This window comes from Pteropus alecto, unplaced genomic scaffold (genome assembly GCF_000325575.1).
Source record: "Pteropus alecto unplaced genomic scaffold, ASM32557v1 scaffold16, whole genome shotgun sequence".
In the NCBI taxonomy this organism is placed as follows: domain Eukaryota; kingdom Metazoa; phylum Chordata; class Mammalia; order Chiroptera; family Pteropodidae; genus Pteropus; species Pteropus alecto.
The window spans coordinates 7,819,925-7,838,384 of record NW_006438867.1 but is presented as its reverse complement, the minus strand read 5'-3'; the positions used below and the strand labels follow the sequence as shown (position 1 = coordinate 7,838,384).

The 18,460-nt window shown below is 35.5% G+C and overlaps 1 protein-coding gene across 1 annotated transcript in view; it reads right to left on the bottom strand.

Annotated features, from left to right (window-relative positions):
- PSPC1 (paraspeckle component 1) overlaps positions 1–18,460 on the bottom strand; it is a 60,768-nt gene that overhangs the window by 24,130 nt on the left and 18,178 nt on the right. The window contains exons 5-7 of the mRNA XM_025049513.1: positions 16,270–16,576; positions 9,373–9,457; positions 816–921 (exon numbers count right to left, since the gene is read on the bottom strand). Of these exons, the coding sequence (XP_024905281.1) occupies positions 816–921; positions 9,373–9,457; positions 16,270–16,576 (498 nt within the window). The remainder of the gene's footprint in view (positions 1–815; positions 922–9,372; positions 9,458–16,269; positions 16,577–18,460) is intronic.

The window sequence follows — 18,460 nt, the reverse complement described above, 5'->3', positions numbered from 1 at the left end:
CTGGAACCAACTCCAATTTACGAGAAATTCAAGGATGAAGAAACTTGCTAAACATCACAAGGATAGAATCAACAAAATTCATGTGAGATACTTTACACAGGACTGTTTCTTTAAAAAAAAAGGGAAAAATAAAAAAGAACAGAAAATCCTGTAGACTAAAGACTGTATTTATCAGCCAATTTAAAGGAACTAATTGTGAAAATAAATAAATATTGATAAGACTTGAACAAATTTGGGCTTCAGTTACTATAAAGACATGACAATGTTTAAGATATGATAAAGATATTTTTAAAGAGTTCTTATCTTTTAGAAATACATATTAAAATACTGAGGAATAAAATCATATGAAGTCAGGGATTGCATACAAAATAATTTGGGAAAGTATATATATTTAAAGTATGTGTCAATACTTGTTATGGTTGGGTGATGAACACAGACCAGTTTACTTTTGCATATGTCTAAAACCTTCTAAAATAAAGAATTTTTAATATCGGTAAATGGTCAAAATCAGTCAAGTGGAGAGTATGGACTTATCAAGATTTCTAATTTAGTAGCATATATTTTTAAAACATAAAATGGAAAAAAATTTAACATCCACTTCGTAAAACATGAATATTACCTTCGGAGACTAATTTTAATTATTTACTACCTGAAAGAGGTTTAAAAACATCATTAGTTTAACATAAACATAACAAATTCAGAAACTTTAAAAAACATACCACTATGTAAAGTAATATCTAAAAAATTCTAAATATACATCATCTGCCTGACACTGACAATAAAAAATAATTTCAGTTTGCTAATATTTTACTTACATTTTCCATATAGTTTGGCTTAAAACCCTCTTGCTGTCGCCTCAGTTCTTCCTGCTCTCTGTGTCGGATCATTTCCTCCTCGCGACGACGATGCTCTTCTTCATGTCTAAAAGATTTCAAATAACAATTTCAGCATGATTGACAGGTAAGCCATAACTGGGTATTTTATTTCAAGTTAAACAAAATTTATACAAGTTATATATTATGTCAAATCCGCCAATAATGACTGCCTTTAGCAGATTTTGACCTTCCTTATTCTATTTTACTCCAAATCTTAATTAAATCAAAGAAATAAAGAAACTTAAAATAGGATAAATTAAAAAAAGATAACATATAACTAGGGTAGTTATATGCTTACGGTAAAAAATTTACAGTCCAAAGCTCAAACATGCACTCTGTTATTTTATAAAGAGAAAAGACTAGAACTCATCACTGCCAAGCAGAGTTCTTAAAGATGCTTGGAACCCATCCACTCCGTGTAAGATATCGTGAAGGACCACACTGCCTGGACAAAAACTCCTATGTGGAAAAGGAAGTCTGAACAAACCTCCTCACCCCCATTTCATCAACCCACGAAGGGAATCCCTGGAGCAGGTATCAGCCTACCACCTGCTCCTCTAAGTTCAGTTTTATAGGACAATCACTTACTCACTGGCTATGGCTACTCTTAGGCTACAGGACTGTTTGAATAGTTGAGACAAAGACCATGTGACCTGCAAAGCCTAAAATATTTACTATCTAGCCCCTGCCCAGAAAAAAGTTTGTCAGCCTGTCCGTGAGGTATATTCAAGCAATAAAAAATCAAATTACATGTATGTGCAAGATTTCTAGTAAATCAATAATTAGTTATAATACAATTAAGAGGGAAAACCTACAAAATTATTTTGAAGTAATAGACTCTCAGCCCAAAAACAAAAAAGTAAATAGTGAGGACCATATAATGCTGATGCCTCCTCAGTAGGTCTCATTTTCCAGGTCACTTTTATAAGCACCTTCCTATGCTGACTTTAATACTCAAAATTCAAGACACTTCTTTGTTGTCTGTTGTACAACACTCACCAAGCTAAAGGAAATGGCATTATCTCCCACAGCCAGCAAAAGAAAATGGCTGTCAGGACTTTTGTCAGACCACATGCAAGCAACAGACAATGTCCCTAAGGGGGTTCAAGCAGATTCTGACTATTTTGAGAATTCTAAGTCTCCGACATACTCAAATAAATTAAAAATTCAAGTAAATAGGTTAATCCATTTCTTGGACATTAATACACTCATAAATTTTACTGTTAAGAAAATACTTTCATATTCATATACTGCTGACAATGCACATAAGTACAGGTAAAATTAAAATTTCCCTATTCAAAAGCTCTTAAGGCCAAATGCATTTTGAAATCGAATTTTTCTGATTTTTAAAAGGATCCATGTACTATTATTATATCTCCAGTGAGATCTGAGGTAGGACCCAAAACTCAATCACATTAATTTTTCTGCAGTGGAATGAACATCCGTCCATATTCTGTGGCAATAATAAAGGTCTGTTATGACCACAACATAAGTGCAGGTCAAGTTCTGCCATCAAACAGGCTCGTATAGGGTCCTGCCACATAATGAATGATACGTGAAAAAGTTTTTGGTTTTCAAAGCTTTCTGGTCTTTGGATTTGCAACAATGACCTTGTTGAGGGCCAATCTGTGGTACTACTAAGATCATTTTACATGTGCGAGCCCATTTCCAGTAGACTAAACAAATATCTGCACAAGTGTGCAGGGATGTCTGTACACACAGATTAAACACTGTGGCAAAAGGCTGGAGATACAATCAATTATGAAGGCGGGCAGCCATGGTTCTCTGACTCCAGGTGTTACAAAGCGGCGATCTGCACTTGCAGATGGGAGAATGTCTAAGGTACAGCTGTCAGAAAGAGGCACATACAGGAACGGTGCTCCTACCACTGGCTTTTAAAAATCTCTTGTATGAGCACAGAGAGGCCTGGTATGCATCATACTGGGAATACACTGCGGAAGGGAGTGTTGTTATGTTTATTTTATATACATATGTATCATTATGTGAATTTAATAACGTAACATTTTTAATAAAAAACAAAGTATTTTAAACAAAATTTATAAAGTACTTCTCCCATTGTCAAAGCAATTTTTTCTGATAAAATGTGAAAAGATTTACAAATCAGTAGAAAAAATACAGTAAAAGGGTAACATCACTTTAAATATTTTCTATTTTTTCCTTCCTTTATCCATAAATTCCAAAATTTATTTTGGACTAAGTTGTGATTATACCACAACTGACAATACGTAATTTAAATTAAAAGACAGCATACAGGAACATTCCCTATTGTATATATGTTTGGTTTTCAGTTTTTCTATTCCCTAAGATGTTTTAATAATCATCTTTATATTTAATGTCTCTTCAGGTCAAGGATAACTTCCTAGGTTATATTCACAAATGGAACCAATAAGAAGTGTGACAAGTTTAACATCTTTCACGTTATATTTAATTGGAAACTGATAAAAATCTCAATTATAAAATTATTTTAATCGAAAATAAAACCCTATTAAAAGAAACTGAAGAAGATACAAAGAAATGGAAAGATATTCCGTGTTCTTGGATTGGAAAAATCAACACAGTTAAAATGACATTATTACCTAAAGCGTTATACAGATTTAATGCAATCCCCATCAAAATCCCATCAGCAGTTTTTAAAGAAAGAGAACAAAAAATCATCAGATTTGTATGGAAGCACAGAAAACCCCGAATTGCCAAAGTCATCCTGAGAAAAAAGAATGAGGCTGGAGGCATCACTCTGACCAAGTTCAAATTATACTATAAAGCGACAATAACCAAAACAGCATGGAATTGGCAGAAAAATAAGACACACAGGCTAGTGGAACAGAATCAAGAGTCCAGAAATAAACCCTTATTTATATGGGCAAATAATTTTTGACTAAAACGCCAAAAATATACAGTGGAGAAAGGAAAGTCTCTTAAATAAGTGGTGCTGGGAAAACTGGAAAGCCACCTGCAAAAGAATGAAACTAGACTTGTCTATCACCACACACCAAAATTAACTCAAAATGGATATAAGACCTGAAGCAATAAAGTGCATAGAAGAAAACATAGGAACTAAATTCAAGGACCGTGGGCTTAAAGAGGATTTTATGAATTTGACCTCAAAGGCAAGGGAAGTATGAGCAAAAATAAATGAATGGGACTACATTAAACTAAAAAGCTTCTGCTCAGCAAAAGAAACCGTCAACAAGAGACAACCATCTCAATGGGAAAATATATTTGCAAGCAACACCTCCGATAAGGGTCTAATATCCAAAATATTCAAAGAACTCATACGACTCAATAACAACAACAAAAAATAACAAACAATCCAATCAAAAATGGGCAGAGGACCCGAACAGACACTGCTCCCTAGAGGACATAAAATTGGCCAACAAATATATGAAAAGATGTTCAACATCGCTAGCTATTAAGGGAAATGCAAATCAAAACCACAATGAGATACCATCTCACACCTGTTAGAGTAGCTACAATCAACAGGACAAGTAATAACAAATGCTGAAGAGGATGCGGAGAAAAAGGAATCCTCATACACTGCTGGTGGGACTGCAAATTGGTACGGCCACTACAGAAAGCAGTATGGAAGTTCCTCAAAAAACTAATAATTGACCTGCTGTATGATCCAGCAATCCCTCTACTGGGTATTTATCCCAAAGACTTGAAAACTCATATTCAAAAAGATATCTCCACAGCGATATCAGCATATCAGAACTCATATCAGTTCATAGCAGCATTATTCACAGTGGCCAGGATATGGAAGCAACCGAAGTGTCCTACAACAGATGGCTGACAAAGAAGCTGTGGTACATATATACAATGGAATATTACTCAGCCATAAGAGATGAAATACTGCCATTTGCAACAACATGGATGGACCTCAAGATAATCATACTAAGCGAAATAAGCAAAACAGAAAGGTTGAAAATCACATATCACATATGTGGGATATAAGCCTAAAAGCAACAAATGAATGAGACAAATAAACAGAGACTCATGGACATAGACAATGGACTAGTGGTTACCAGAAGGGAGGGGGAAAATAATAAAATATTTTTAAAAAATTATGCATATATAGTATGAAAAAAATAATAAACTGACATTTAAGAAAATAAAATAAATTCTAATGGCATTGTATTAACTTACAACTAAAACAGTAAAAAAAAAAAAAATGTATCTTAACCTGAAGCCCGCAAATTATTTTCAGGTCTCATCTGTTTCTGTAGGACTCTGGAAAACAGAGAGGGCTTTAAGCACTGAGCTATGACATGACTAGGGAGCAAAGTCCCACTGCTCTTTGTTCCTATTCAGCACTGTGCCCTCCCCTCCGCCCTTTTCCCAGAGCTCAGACAATCTTGAGAGCCTTATTTATGCAACTGACGTAAGGAGTGGGGGGAAGAATGAGTGGGAGGATAGCTGAGTGAGTAGGAAAGGTCAGAGGAGGAGTGAAGGAATGAACTAACAGAACAGAACAAAAGAACAACTGCTAAGTGGTCATGACCTGAACCAGCCACAGCCTTCTTCACCGCCACAGTCTTCAGAGAATTAAGTGATCCACAAAAACCTAAATAATTTCTTTGTAGCACTGAAAGGAAAACCACAAACTTGTATACCACAAATTATTTAATTTCTCTCAAAATATACTTTCTTAAACCAGTTGTTTTCAACCTTCCAACTAAGGCAGAATAGAGGCGGAGTGCAAACTCTCTGGCCTGTTAACAAATTAAAGCCCGTCAGTGGTCACAGCCTCAGGCGGACAAACATCTTCTCTTGAACTGCAATCGCTTATTTGCTTTGTCTTGCAAGTATCAGTATGAAATTAAGTTCCCAGACACAATGGTTTTTTTCTCCCCTTTTACGCATGCTGCAAAAACCACTCAATATTAAGACAAGCTGTTCACATTTCTTAAATCAATATTCTTACAGCAATTTTAAAAGAAACTCCCCAGCTGCCAAGCACAGGATAAGAGTTATATTTATCGCTGCCTGTTGTGTACTAGAAGTAACCAAACATAAACGTTACTCATCAAATTATCACCCGAGTGTTGAGATATTTTTACTATTAGTACATAGAATTCCAAATTGAATCTCATATACGCCTGCCTATTAAGTAAGATTAATAAAAAATCATTCAATGGAAAATTACCATATACACTGAATACTTATCCCATCAGGCACCCAAAATTCCACTTCTCAGGAGCCCAGGCAGTGTTAAGCCCCAGCAGGCGCCCCGCACCACCTCCCTGTGCTTCGCTTGCTCTTTAATGACCTGACCATTCCAGCTGAGGGCCGTCTCCCTCCACAGAGGCAAGACTTGTGTCTTCTGTCCCTGCTGTATTCCCAACGCCTAGGGTACTATTTGTCCCCCCTTATTTTTAACTAATTTTAAACTTACAGAAAAGCTGCAAAAACAGTGCGTGTCTACATATGCTTCATGCAGCATCTCCATATATTAACATCTAACATAACCACAGGACGATTATGAAAACTAGGAATTAACACTGGTATAACACCACAGTTTCACTAGTTTCCCCACTAATGTCCTTCTGTTCCAGGACCCTGTCCAGAATCCCACACTGCATTTAATTATTATTCCTCCTTAGTTTCCTTCAGTCTGTAACAGTTCAGTCTTTCTTGGTCTTTCATGAACTTTGACACTTTTAGAGAGAACTGATTATTTTGCAGGATGTCCTTCAATTGAGGTTTGTCTTTTTCTTGTGACTAGTGTGAAGCTATAAATTTTTGGCAAGAAAACCAAAAAGATGATATTGTACCCTAAATCACATCGAGGGACTCCTGGTGCCAACGTCTTATTACAGGGGACATAAACCTTAACACCTGGTAATGGTGTCTGCTGGATTCCCTAACTTTACTAGTTTTCTATTTGTCCCTAATACACAAAGAGTATGTGAATCCTATTCCCAAGTTTCTGTGCAACAACTTCAGCGGCCATTAGGCCTGGTCTGTAATCGCCACCACTGCAGGGCTGCCCACTGGGGATTATCTCTCCCATTCCTTCCATGTTTATTAACCAGAATTCTATAAGGATGAGCTGCCTGTTCCCCATTCATCCATACATCTACCCACCACTTCTATCGGTACAGACTTATGGATATTTATCCTACAGTTTAAAATCTAACACTATCATCTTTTATTTTATTGCTGGGATTGCTCCGGCTTTGGCCAGTAGGAGCTCCCTTGGTTTGGCTCCTTTGTCTTTCCACATGCTCTACTCTTTTCTGAGTACATTATTACCGTCTGGCACAAGAGATTCCAGGCTCATCTTAAACTTTTCGGTCCCGGAATTAACCACTTCTCCAAAAAGTCCTTGTTCCTTCTATTGGAGGATGGTGTTTATAAACAAAAATCTGGGCACTAGATGCACTTGCTGTTACTGAGGCATCACTGCTTCTAGGCGAGCAGCGCTTTGAAATATGTCTGTATAAACCCACACATATGCACACACCTCTATTTCTGTATCTGTCTCAATTAAATACCAGAGTTCATACTGACATACCTCTAATCCCAATGCAATACCACCGGATTCATTTTAATTGTAGCCTTTCTCCTTTCTTTCCTTCTCCAACAATGAGAAACCCTGTTATCCAGATTTATTAACTTGTTCACTTAAAAAAGTATATACATTACTCTTAACAAAGACCTGATCAAAGAGAAAACAAGCGTATACATGAAGTCGTTTCCGAATTGTTAACTCATATCTCTATGGGAAACAAATTTACTAACTAGATTACAGAATTAATAGTCTTTCTTATCACTACTCTACAATATCCAATCAAGACACTGTTTTCCAAAATTATTTAGGTTCCTTGTTTTCTTTCTCCAGGTGCTTTCAGTGTGATATTATCATCCATTTGTAACATAGTTCAGTACTTTTATTATGTTTGTACCCTATTTGGGGTTCTCCCACATTGTTTGGTTTTAATTATTTGTTTATTTTTGTCAGTATGTGAAGAGTAAGGTACTACTTCTAAAAGCTTAGCTGACAGGTATAAATATAAGAAGAGAAAGCTGGATTCAGATAGGGTTTTATGTTATAAGACATAAAAACCCTTTGTAAAAGCAGAAGAGATTTTATCACATTTACATAAAAAAAGAAAAAAGCAACAAGAAAACATAGGGGAAAAGGTCCCTCAAGTTAGGAGCTCATGTGAAGAGCCATATACAACAGTGACTCTACAACTTCAGGATCAGTCAGAACCTCCAGGATTTGTTAGAGCTCTGCCCCTAGTTTCTTGGAGACGTCTGACCCTTTCTAACGACTTCCCAGGTTAGAATACTGACGCTGCCTGTCCAAATACACAATCTGAGAATAAGTAGGGTGGACTAAAATCAGAGTAGTTCCAAAACAGAAACACTAATAAATCACTGACAAACCAGGTACAAAGGTGGAAAAGTTAATCAGAACACAGTGAATACAACCTGTCCCCAGGCTGCGACAACGCCCATACTCGCTCCCTGCTGCACTAACATATTCCCGGTGAGCACCTTCACCACCACGAGCACTTACTACTTTTTTAGCACTTTCAAAAACAAAACTTTATGCTTGCTTTCATCCATCATAGCTTGTTTATAACACTTCCTACTATAATTTTTGAAACTTTTTAAAGAGCAACATTTATCTCATATTTCACAAATACTGCAAGTAAAAGAGATGTTAAATTTTTTTTACATATCGTGGATCAACCACTCTCCCAAACCTCCTTAACCTAAAAGATTTTAAATTTAACCATCTTAAAATCATCTTTAAACTATCCCAACTGTCCATTATGTACTCAAAATTTAAATCCCAATACCCTTTTTACCACGGATTCCACTTCCAGAAACCCTTTTTAAATCTTTTTCCATTTAGGAAAAAAAAAGTACAGCTCCAATAGAAATGCTGTTTTCTAGGATTTAACATTTTCAGCGATCCAACTACTAAAAACAGAATGCCATAAATAGAATGTCATTTATTTCCAAAGACTATCAATATACTAGAGCGATGCGAAAAGAATAAAAGTGAGATATCTCATGGCAAATCGTGGGGGTAAGGTCAGGACAGTAGTCGGCGAGTTATCTTGGGGCAAATGGGAAAAGGGTTAAACAAATTATCAGAAGCACAAAGATGCATAAAAGGCATTCATAGTAGTGTTATACACAGGAAACAAATTAAAACTAAGAGCAATTCAAATATGTCTATCCCTGGAAAATGGTCCAGTCAGTCACAGTGCAACCTTACAATAAATTAAATGTAATAGTGCCTAAGACCCTTATGTAAGTTCACAATGTATGCAATCGGTGTCCGTAACTAGCTAAAAAATCCTAAAAATTATGCTAGTTCATGGGCTAATACCCTTAGTCAAGAATGGACATTTCAAAAAATATTTTCCAACTTGTACAACTTGTTCATAATGGGCCAAGTGGCGTTTCAATAGCACGCATAAGAACTGTGTGGTCATGTTACATAGTGCTCTTTTACCTCAATTGTATTTGCTTCCGTTTTTGCAGCTCTTGGTTTCTAAGTTCTTCCAAGCGTCTGAGTTCTTCTTGGCGCCTCATTAAATCTATAAAATATTGATTACACATTAATATTTTTAGCTTCCCTTTGTGTATTTTTACATCAGTAAGCATACATTCTCTATTACTTGCAATATATTTAGTAACTTATTCATACTCATGCACTTAGCTTGTCTTTTTGTCTATTCTACCATCTTATAATGAAAGATTTTAAGCTGTGTAATTAATTAAATTAATATATTTTCTGGTCCTGTTTCCTCATGTGTAAGAGAATAATAAAATTCATCTTTCTGTTCAGAAATTAAAATAGCAATTTTTTAAACAGGGTCTAGAAGAGACTAAGAACAGAATAAATAGTAGTTATGTTTTCATTCGCATTCTTTTATACAAATTAGAATGTTTTTAATTTATTGGGGTGGCATTGGTTAATAAAATTTATAGGTTTCAAGTGTACATTTCAATAGCACATCGTCTATATATATACTGCGATGTGCGTTCACCAAAGTCAAATCTCTTTCCATCATCATCTATTTGTGGAATTTTTTCAACAGCAAGTGCAAAGCTCAAAAAGACGCCTTGGGAGACATCAGCACAGGGAACATAAGAAAGAGATGGGACGAGAACCAGGTCAGACAGAGTAGGAATAATGAGACAGGACACCGCATACACCCCAAAGAACCACCTTCCCAACACAATTAGCATAAGATTCCTCCTACATGGAGAAACATCTGAGAAGTAGTGAATAAACTTCCCAAGTGCTAAAACTCTTTGTAATACCTTACCAAATCAGGTGTGCATACATGCAGATTTAAAAAAATAAAAAAATTAAAATACTCTGGATGGCACAATTATTGGCTGCTTTTATTTTCCTTTTCTCATCATATTATCTGAATTTGTAAAATAAACATAAATTACCTCAATTTAACATTTTTAAATAAATCACGGTATTCAGAATTTCCCTAACGCTAACAGTTACAGCTAACTTTCTATGTGGCAAAAACCCTTACATCACACCCATAACCAGGCTGGCACCACAACTCTAACAAGGTAAATGTACCCATTTTGCAGACTGAACAGAATGAATTATGTATGAGTTAGGGAAAAGGAAAAAGATGCATATAGAGTATAACTGTGCTCCAGTCATCCAGCTATTGCATGGTTCAGCTAGGACACACAGCCAAATCTATCCTTGTTCCAAAGCTCGTTCCAAAATGCCAGTATGCCAAACCTGGATGGTCAGACTCAACTGGGAAACTTAAAAAATTAAAATTAGGGAGGGGGGAGGCAAATGGGGTAAAAAGGATCAAATATGTGGTGACAAAGAAATCGAACTATGGGCAGTGAATGTACACTGCAAAATACGTATGACTTACTGTTGTACACTTGAAACTTAGTGGATTTCGTTAACGAATGTCACCATAATAAATAAATAAATAAATTTAAAAACTGAAATTAAAAGGGATTTTAGGGCTCTGCTCAGGAAAGTCAGTTTTGGTTTATGTGGTAGGGACCAGGTGATTCAAATAACAAGCCAGTTAACACTTGGCTGTTAGCTATCTTAACAGCCATCAAACATGACTACGATGATTTCAAACATTTATTATCACTAGCTGTCAACCTTAACTGCTCCCTAGAATTATTTAAGCATCTTTAAATCACAGACCAATTAAATCAGAATCTCTTGGGATGTGGACCAGCCATCAGTATTTTTTGAAGCTCCCTAGATGACTCCACTGTGCAACTAACGAGAGCCACACAATTAGTGAATAATTCCGTTAGCAGGAGAAACCTAGTACAGACCAAAAGTATATAATCTACTTATGTGCCTAAGAGGAAATTCTCCAACGAGCCAAAGTATGGAAAATGTCTTACTATCAATTGTCTCAGAAAGTCAAGCCAGTATTTCCTTCAATAATTTTATCAGTTTTATAGGTTAGCTGCTCTTAACAGACTACCTATCAGAGTATTATAAATGTAAAAACATGTATTACATTTTCTTTCATGAAAAGGAATAAGAAAAAAACATAAATGTTTGTTTTCTGACAATTGGATTTCCTTTTAAGCTGTGCCAGTTGAAAAAGCTGCTTTAACCACTCAGGTATTTCCTTACCTGTAACATTGGTATAATAATTAGCTCCAACGATCAGACAATTAACTTATAAGCACATTATCTGATACTAAACAGGAGCACTATCAACTTAAAACTACCATTTTACATCTGCTAAATTATTTCTTTTATGTTGCTAATATCCAAATTTCCTGAAATTTCACTTAAGTGTATATATTTATACACTGACATAATAATATCCTCCTGGGGGAAAATTGCCAAAATATATATATAAAACTAAGATATGTTTTTATCCTTTGATCCAGTAAAGCACACAGGAATTTTTCTTAAATATATAATCCAAAGGTATCCACAGACATGAAGACATTAGCTGCAGCTCTACTTATTACTAGACCAAATGCATGCTTACCTAACAAATGTAATGATTAAAGAAACCATAAAACAGTATCTACACTATAATTTCAATGCGTCACAAATATAGGCACATAGCAAAAGGAAGCAGAGGGGAATACAAATTTAAAGTTTGCTTTACTAGACTGTAAGAAAGTGTTTTCTCAATTTAATAGCCTTCGAGTCACGAAAACTGAATGTATGCTCCGTGATCTACCAAGTCCATTTTCTAGAAATACAGGAACTGAATCTACAGATTGAAAGGACATAAGTAGACCCAAGGAAAAGTTGAAATATTATGGTGTCCAACAAGTTATCTCTTGAATATAAGAATGGACAGATGAAAAGATGTAATAAAGCAAGTATGGTAGAACACTAATAACAGAATGTAAGTAGTGAAGACCTTACAATACTTTCAAATAATTATGTTTAAAATTTCTCATAATTGAAATGTTGGGGGGAAAACATATCTTGGATAAGTTATCAGACTTTAAAAAGAAAATTTCAAATGAAAGTCTGGTAAAAGGATCAAGTCACTTACCAGGGAGGAAAAAACATGGGCTCCCCACACAGAAACAGAAGACAATGAAGCATGCTATCAAGTACTGAATGAGGGAAATCCGTGAATTTTTACCATCCAAGCACCAGTTTAAAGTACAAGGATCACAGAGGTATTTTAGTACATGCAAGAACTCCAAAAAATGTTGCTTTTATGAACCCTTCTTAATGAAATCATGGGAGGATAAACATCCATTAAGTGACGAACAGAAAAGTGATGACTCAATCTACTCAAAGGTTAACTATTTAAACAGATGAAAATTATAGTTAAAGAAAATGAAAACAGAATTTTGACTAGACAACTGCACTTCCAGGTTCATTGCAGCATTATTCACACTAGACAATATATGGAAGCAACCTAGGTCTCCATCAAGGGATGACTGGATCAAGAAAATGTAGTGTATATAATATACAATGTGGTGTACATATAGACACACAGGTGCACACACATACAATGTACATACAAAAGGATATAGATGCACACACAATGGAACATTCCTAAGCCATAAGAAATACATACATCTTAGCAAATTTTTGTAAATGCTGATATCCTGTCATTTGAGACAACATAAATGGAACTTGTAGGTGTTATTCTCCGCGAAATAAGCTAGACAAAGAAAAACAAATACTGCATGGTGTAACTTGTATGTGAAATCTAAAAAATAAGTCAAACTATAAAAAACAGAGTAGAAAAGTGGTTGCCAAGAACTGGGAAGATGGGGGCAACAAGAAGTTGATGAAGGGGTACAAACTTTTAGCTGGAAGATGAGTAAGGCCTGGAGATCTAATGTATTACATGGTGGCTATAGTTGATAACACTATTAGATAGTTGAAAGTTACTTAAGAGAGAATTAAATGTTTTCACCAAAATAAAAATAAGTAAATCCAGCTTTTACACTTAAAAATAAAATTAAGCCAATGTCATAAGTTCAGACAAAACAGAACCAAATTAATAAACATTGAGATGAAAAGAAGGAAGAGCTGAATATGCCAATTTCCTTGTTTTTTTTTCTTTGGTAATCGAGAATCGAAAGATATCATTTAAAGGAATATACTTCTTTTTCTTGATTTATCATAAATAATACAGAAAAATCCAGTGATGGAATAGAGAATAGTAATGAAATGCATGGTGGAGTTAATATTATCCATTCAGTTATAAAACTACAGTAAGAAAGGTTAACACAAAAATAAGCATGAAAAAAATTTTGGAACTGCCTACTATACTTATGATTAAAAACAAATAGATAAGAAAAAACATAACTTATAATAAATGTAAAGGAGATTTGGCTCTAGAAAAGACTAAACAAACATCAGTAAAGTATAAAGCAATTATTAAAGGGTAGTGGTATGTCCAATTAAGAATATTTACAAAAATTTGCTAAGATATATACATGAAGATTCATTGCAGCATTATTTGTTCTAAAAAACTGGAAAGAGAAATAGATAACAATCAGTAGAGGATGAGCTAAATTACAGCCACTGAACGGAATATCACACATCTATTTAATATAAGGCTGATGTGCGTGTGTATGTCTGTGTGTGTGTGTGCGCACACTTATGCAGAAAGTAAAATATCAAGATGCAGAAAGATAAGCAGGGTTTTTGTTATAAATACACACATCTACCAAGATATGCACAACTTTCTTCATTAAAGGATTCAGAAGAAACAGCGATCCCCACACAAAGCAGCGGTGGGGCGGGAAGGGGACTTCTGTACCGTCTGAGTTTTCTACTTCCACAGTATGTAGACTAGAGGGTCTCAACTTCCTACAGAGCCCCAGAACTGAGACTATCTAACGTCCCTCCCCCAGCTGAGCACACCTTTACAAATGATGGGTGGAAAATATCATTGTAAAACCAAAGAGAAAACTAAATTTTAAATAATGAAATGAATTTATCACCTGCAGACTTTTGCTAAAAAAATTACAAGATGTACTTCAGCGAAAGTGAACCCAGAAGCAAGGAGTAAGGTAACACAAAGCAATGTGCTTTCCTAATAGTATAAACCAAAACAATGTATACAAAAGAACAATGAAAACTCATGGGAAATAACTTTGCAAAATTACTCTGCTCCAAGTCCCAATGCCCTTGGGGTAACACAGTTTATTAAGACTTCTCTGAGGCCTAATAAAACAGTGCGTCCTGTGTCATCACTCCACCCTCAGTCCCTCGGGCAGCATCTCCTACAACTAACAGTGAATACATGCTTAAGTAATTAACGGCTGTTATACTCCAGTTCGTTTGTAAGGAGCAGCAACAAATCCTTTGATGTTTACACTTCTAATCAATGTTATTTCCTAATCATGGCATGACAGTAGATAATGGGAAAATAAAGTGGCAAAGTGCCTGGCAGGCTACGAGCAGAGAATGGACAGAAGTTCTAGAGTAATCACAGCACCAAGGAAACTAACGTTTGTTAAATTTCCCAGTTGATTCTGGTGTGTAACCAAATTTTAAAACCAAGAAACCAGCGGACTGGATAAACTTGAAGCTCTCTTCCAGCTCTAAGCAGCCAATGATTTTGGACTTTATCTTCGGTAACAAATTTTGAGACTATCTTTAAACATACTACATGATATGAATGAGTTTAATTTTATTAGAAAACATACAGACTGCTAGGTTTAGGGTCCAAATAAACCAAATGTATGACTAGTTTCTATTGTTTGTTCAAATGAATTTTGTTTTAATTTATCTGACATCAGCACAGGTATTCAGTGACTGGATCATAAATAATCATTTACTGAACAGAAAGAAAAAAGAAAACCCAAGATTTTATTCTAAAGGTAATGAGAACCTGCCAAAAGGATTTAAGAGATTGAACGGTGATCAAATTTTCACCTTTCAAAGAAATACTCTAATATAAAGAATGGTATAGAGGAGGATGGCAGAAATACCATAAGAAGGCTACTGCAAAATCCAGGCAGGCATCTGTGGTGCCTTGATCTCTGGGGGCAGCCAAGAGAAAGTACAAAAATGTTTTCAGAAAAGCTAAAAAAAAGCTTCATCACACCTTCCTGCACAAAAAACAATAGCAATTTTCCATACTCTCATCTGGTGTTTTTTTCTTATTTGGCCACACATCTTCAAACCTTTCCTAGGGTATGTACCACAAAAATGATTTGGCTACAGTTTTCTACATAAATCTGGGCATGTTTAGAATAATTTCCAGGCATAAACAAACTTCTAGTTATAATAATAAAGACAGGCATAAAAAGAAACCTAAGAAGAGAAAAAGGAAACAAGAAGTGAGCTAGTATATATTTAAACAGCTTGTCATGTTGCTGGGTATTTGACCAGTAATATGAGAGTAAACTATCACCCTTTATGACTGCTCTTAGAAATTCAGTCAGCTCAGCCTGAAGTGTTTAAAATGTTCCTGCCAATTACTAAGAATTTAGTCTTCCTGAATCCCTATACCCACTAGCACATACGAATCTTTATCTCTGCTAAAGATATTTGCCATCTTTTGACACGTAGTAATAGCCAGCATTTGTCCTAATTCTCTCCACCAAACAAAATCTTGATATGTGACTTTATACTGTATCTATGTACCAAGAATTACCCACAGAGCTTCTCTTTTTGCCAGCAAAATCATGTATTTGCTACTGGCGAAATTTAACAACCTTAATTACCTCCGACATTACTTTATGTAGGTAAAACTTATTTTTAATAAATTTTAAAGGAAGTTCTTTCAGAAAAGGGAGATTTTTGTTCTAACATGTTGAGTTCCAACTGTCTCTAAACTCCTAACTGGCAACTTAAATAGTACTAAACATCAGTGAGAAATATAAATGAATCTCAAGGAAGAAAACCATAACACATCTACATGAAACCCATTTTTACCTTGCCTCATTAGCATTAACTGGTGCTCGTGCCTAGCTGCTTCCATCTCTGCCTCCAGTTTCTCTTTGGCTTCTCTGATGTTTCTATCAACCTGCTCGCGCTGCTGCTTTTCCATTTCGTCAAGAGCCTTCCACCGAGATGCATACTCAAATTCAAATGTCCCAGGTTGAGCGAAACGTGGTGGCTGTTTTTTTTTCCCTAAGTTTACATTTAAAAACATACAGAAATGTATGTTTAAAAGGTAAAACAACAAATAAAAATAGTAAGAACTACCGTTTACTGACCACTTAACAAAGTTCATGGCACCATGTCAAAAAAGTAATCTATATGAACTGCCTCATGGCAATGTTGTGATATGAGTTTCAACCAGCCTGAGTTTGAGAACCTGCCCAAGGACACCCAACTGATAAGTAAGGGAACTTAGGCAACTGGATGCTGTAACTCATACTCCTCCAATTATCACCTCCAGTAAGGTCTTTCTGGTATTCAACAATTTTATTTTACATAAGGCAGTCTGCAATACATGAATCAAATGTGCCCTAAGCTCATTGTCTGGATTCATTTTTTTTTTCTAACAGGAGTTAACTTTTAGGGATAGCAGTAAAAGCAGATAGTGCTGGGTTAATTGGCTAGGACGAAAAATTAAGGCCTAACTTACTATAAGTTGTTCAATACTTGTTTCCCTTTCTAGACTATAAATTCAGGACATGAAATGTCTGTTAACTGTTAAACCTCAAGTACCTACCGCCGTATCTGACATATCACACAGTTCTTGAATAAAACATGATGAACAAGCAATTGACCCAAAATTTTTTTAAAAAATAAAGACCTGTGAATATACCTGAAATTCAAAGAAATTCTTCAATTATATTTGCCTATCATAGCTTCTATTAAAAACTGATAAAACCACAATCTCCAGCCCACCAATAAAAGTATAGATGCCTTGCTTTCATAAATTTTAACTTTTATTTTGGGGTGGGGAGGGGAAGATGGGTGGGTGGGACAAAGATGGGAGATAACTGGGAGGCTGTCACAGAGGGAAAGATGTAGTAACAAAAAATAGCTTCAAGGATTTTCCAATGTATATAAAGAAAATCAAAATTAATCACGATCTAGGTAGTCTGATGCTACAGAACAGACTTGAACTTTGTTCTTTTTAAAGCACTGTCTGAGAAAGGAAAAGGAATAGGGGTATCTACCACTCACTAATTTTTCTGAAAGAGTTGTTTATTTAGTCAGTAGTTTCTATGTCAGACCTTGACTACAATAATAAATATTAAGAATTATTTTTCTCCAAAGGAAAAACACTTCTTAAATTTTGAATTTTGGGAGTTAGAAATGAATTTGAACCATGGCTCTTATGCTTTGTGAACATTTCATTCTGAGCCTAACTCTTTAGTAATAAAACTAGGAATATAACATTATAAGGTTTGCTGAAATAATTAAATCGTTATGTGAACAAATATTGTCTATAAATTCTACTTCTTGTACATCCTTATAATTCCAGTTGCTAACTCCTGAATCCAAAAGAATACTCTACCTCAAATTTGTAATGATTAGCTATAACCAGAAAAAAAAGGGTCAAGAGAACAAGAAATCAGTCATTTTTTGAAAAATGGCATTATGAGAGAGACTAAAATGGTTATGAATTACAACTGATTGCTATTGATGCTTCTTCCCTCCAATAACGTCTTCTCTTGCTCTCAGCAGGACACACTCGGCTAGCTGTCCCCCTTACTCCACCGATTGCTCTCACTCGGTCTGTGCTGATTTCCCTTCTGATCTTCTCAACCTCTAAGTACTGGAGTATTCCAGGGTTCAGTCCTTTGACAGTTTCCTATCCCATCAGATAACTCTAGCCCAGACAACTCATCTAAAATCAGGTAAAACTCCATGCACTGACTTGACATCTCTACCTCGATGTTCAAAAGCCACCACGAACTTAACATGTCCAAAACGGGGTTTCTGATCTTCTCCTCCCCCCTCCGTCTGCTCCTCCTATAGGATTCTCCTAATCAGTCATTAGCAACTTCCATACTTCCAGTTACTTAGGCCAAAAATCTTATAATCATCCTTTTAACTCTGACTCCCATATGTCCATACCCATCAGCGAAATCTAAAGTCTACTTTCAAACCACACCCAAAACCTGACCCCTTCTCACCGTCACCACTGTCAGCACTACTCCATGTC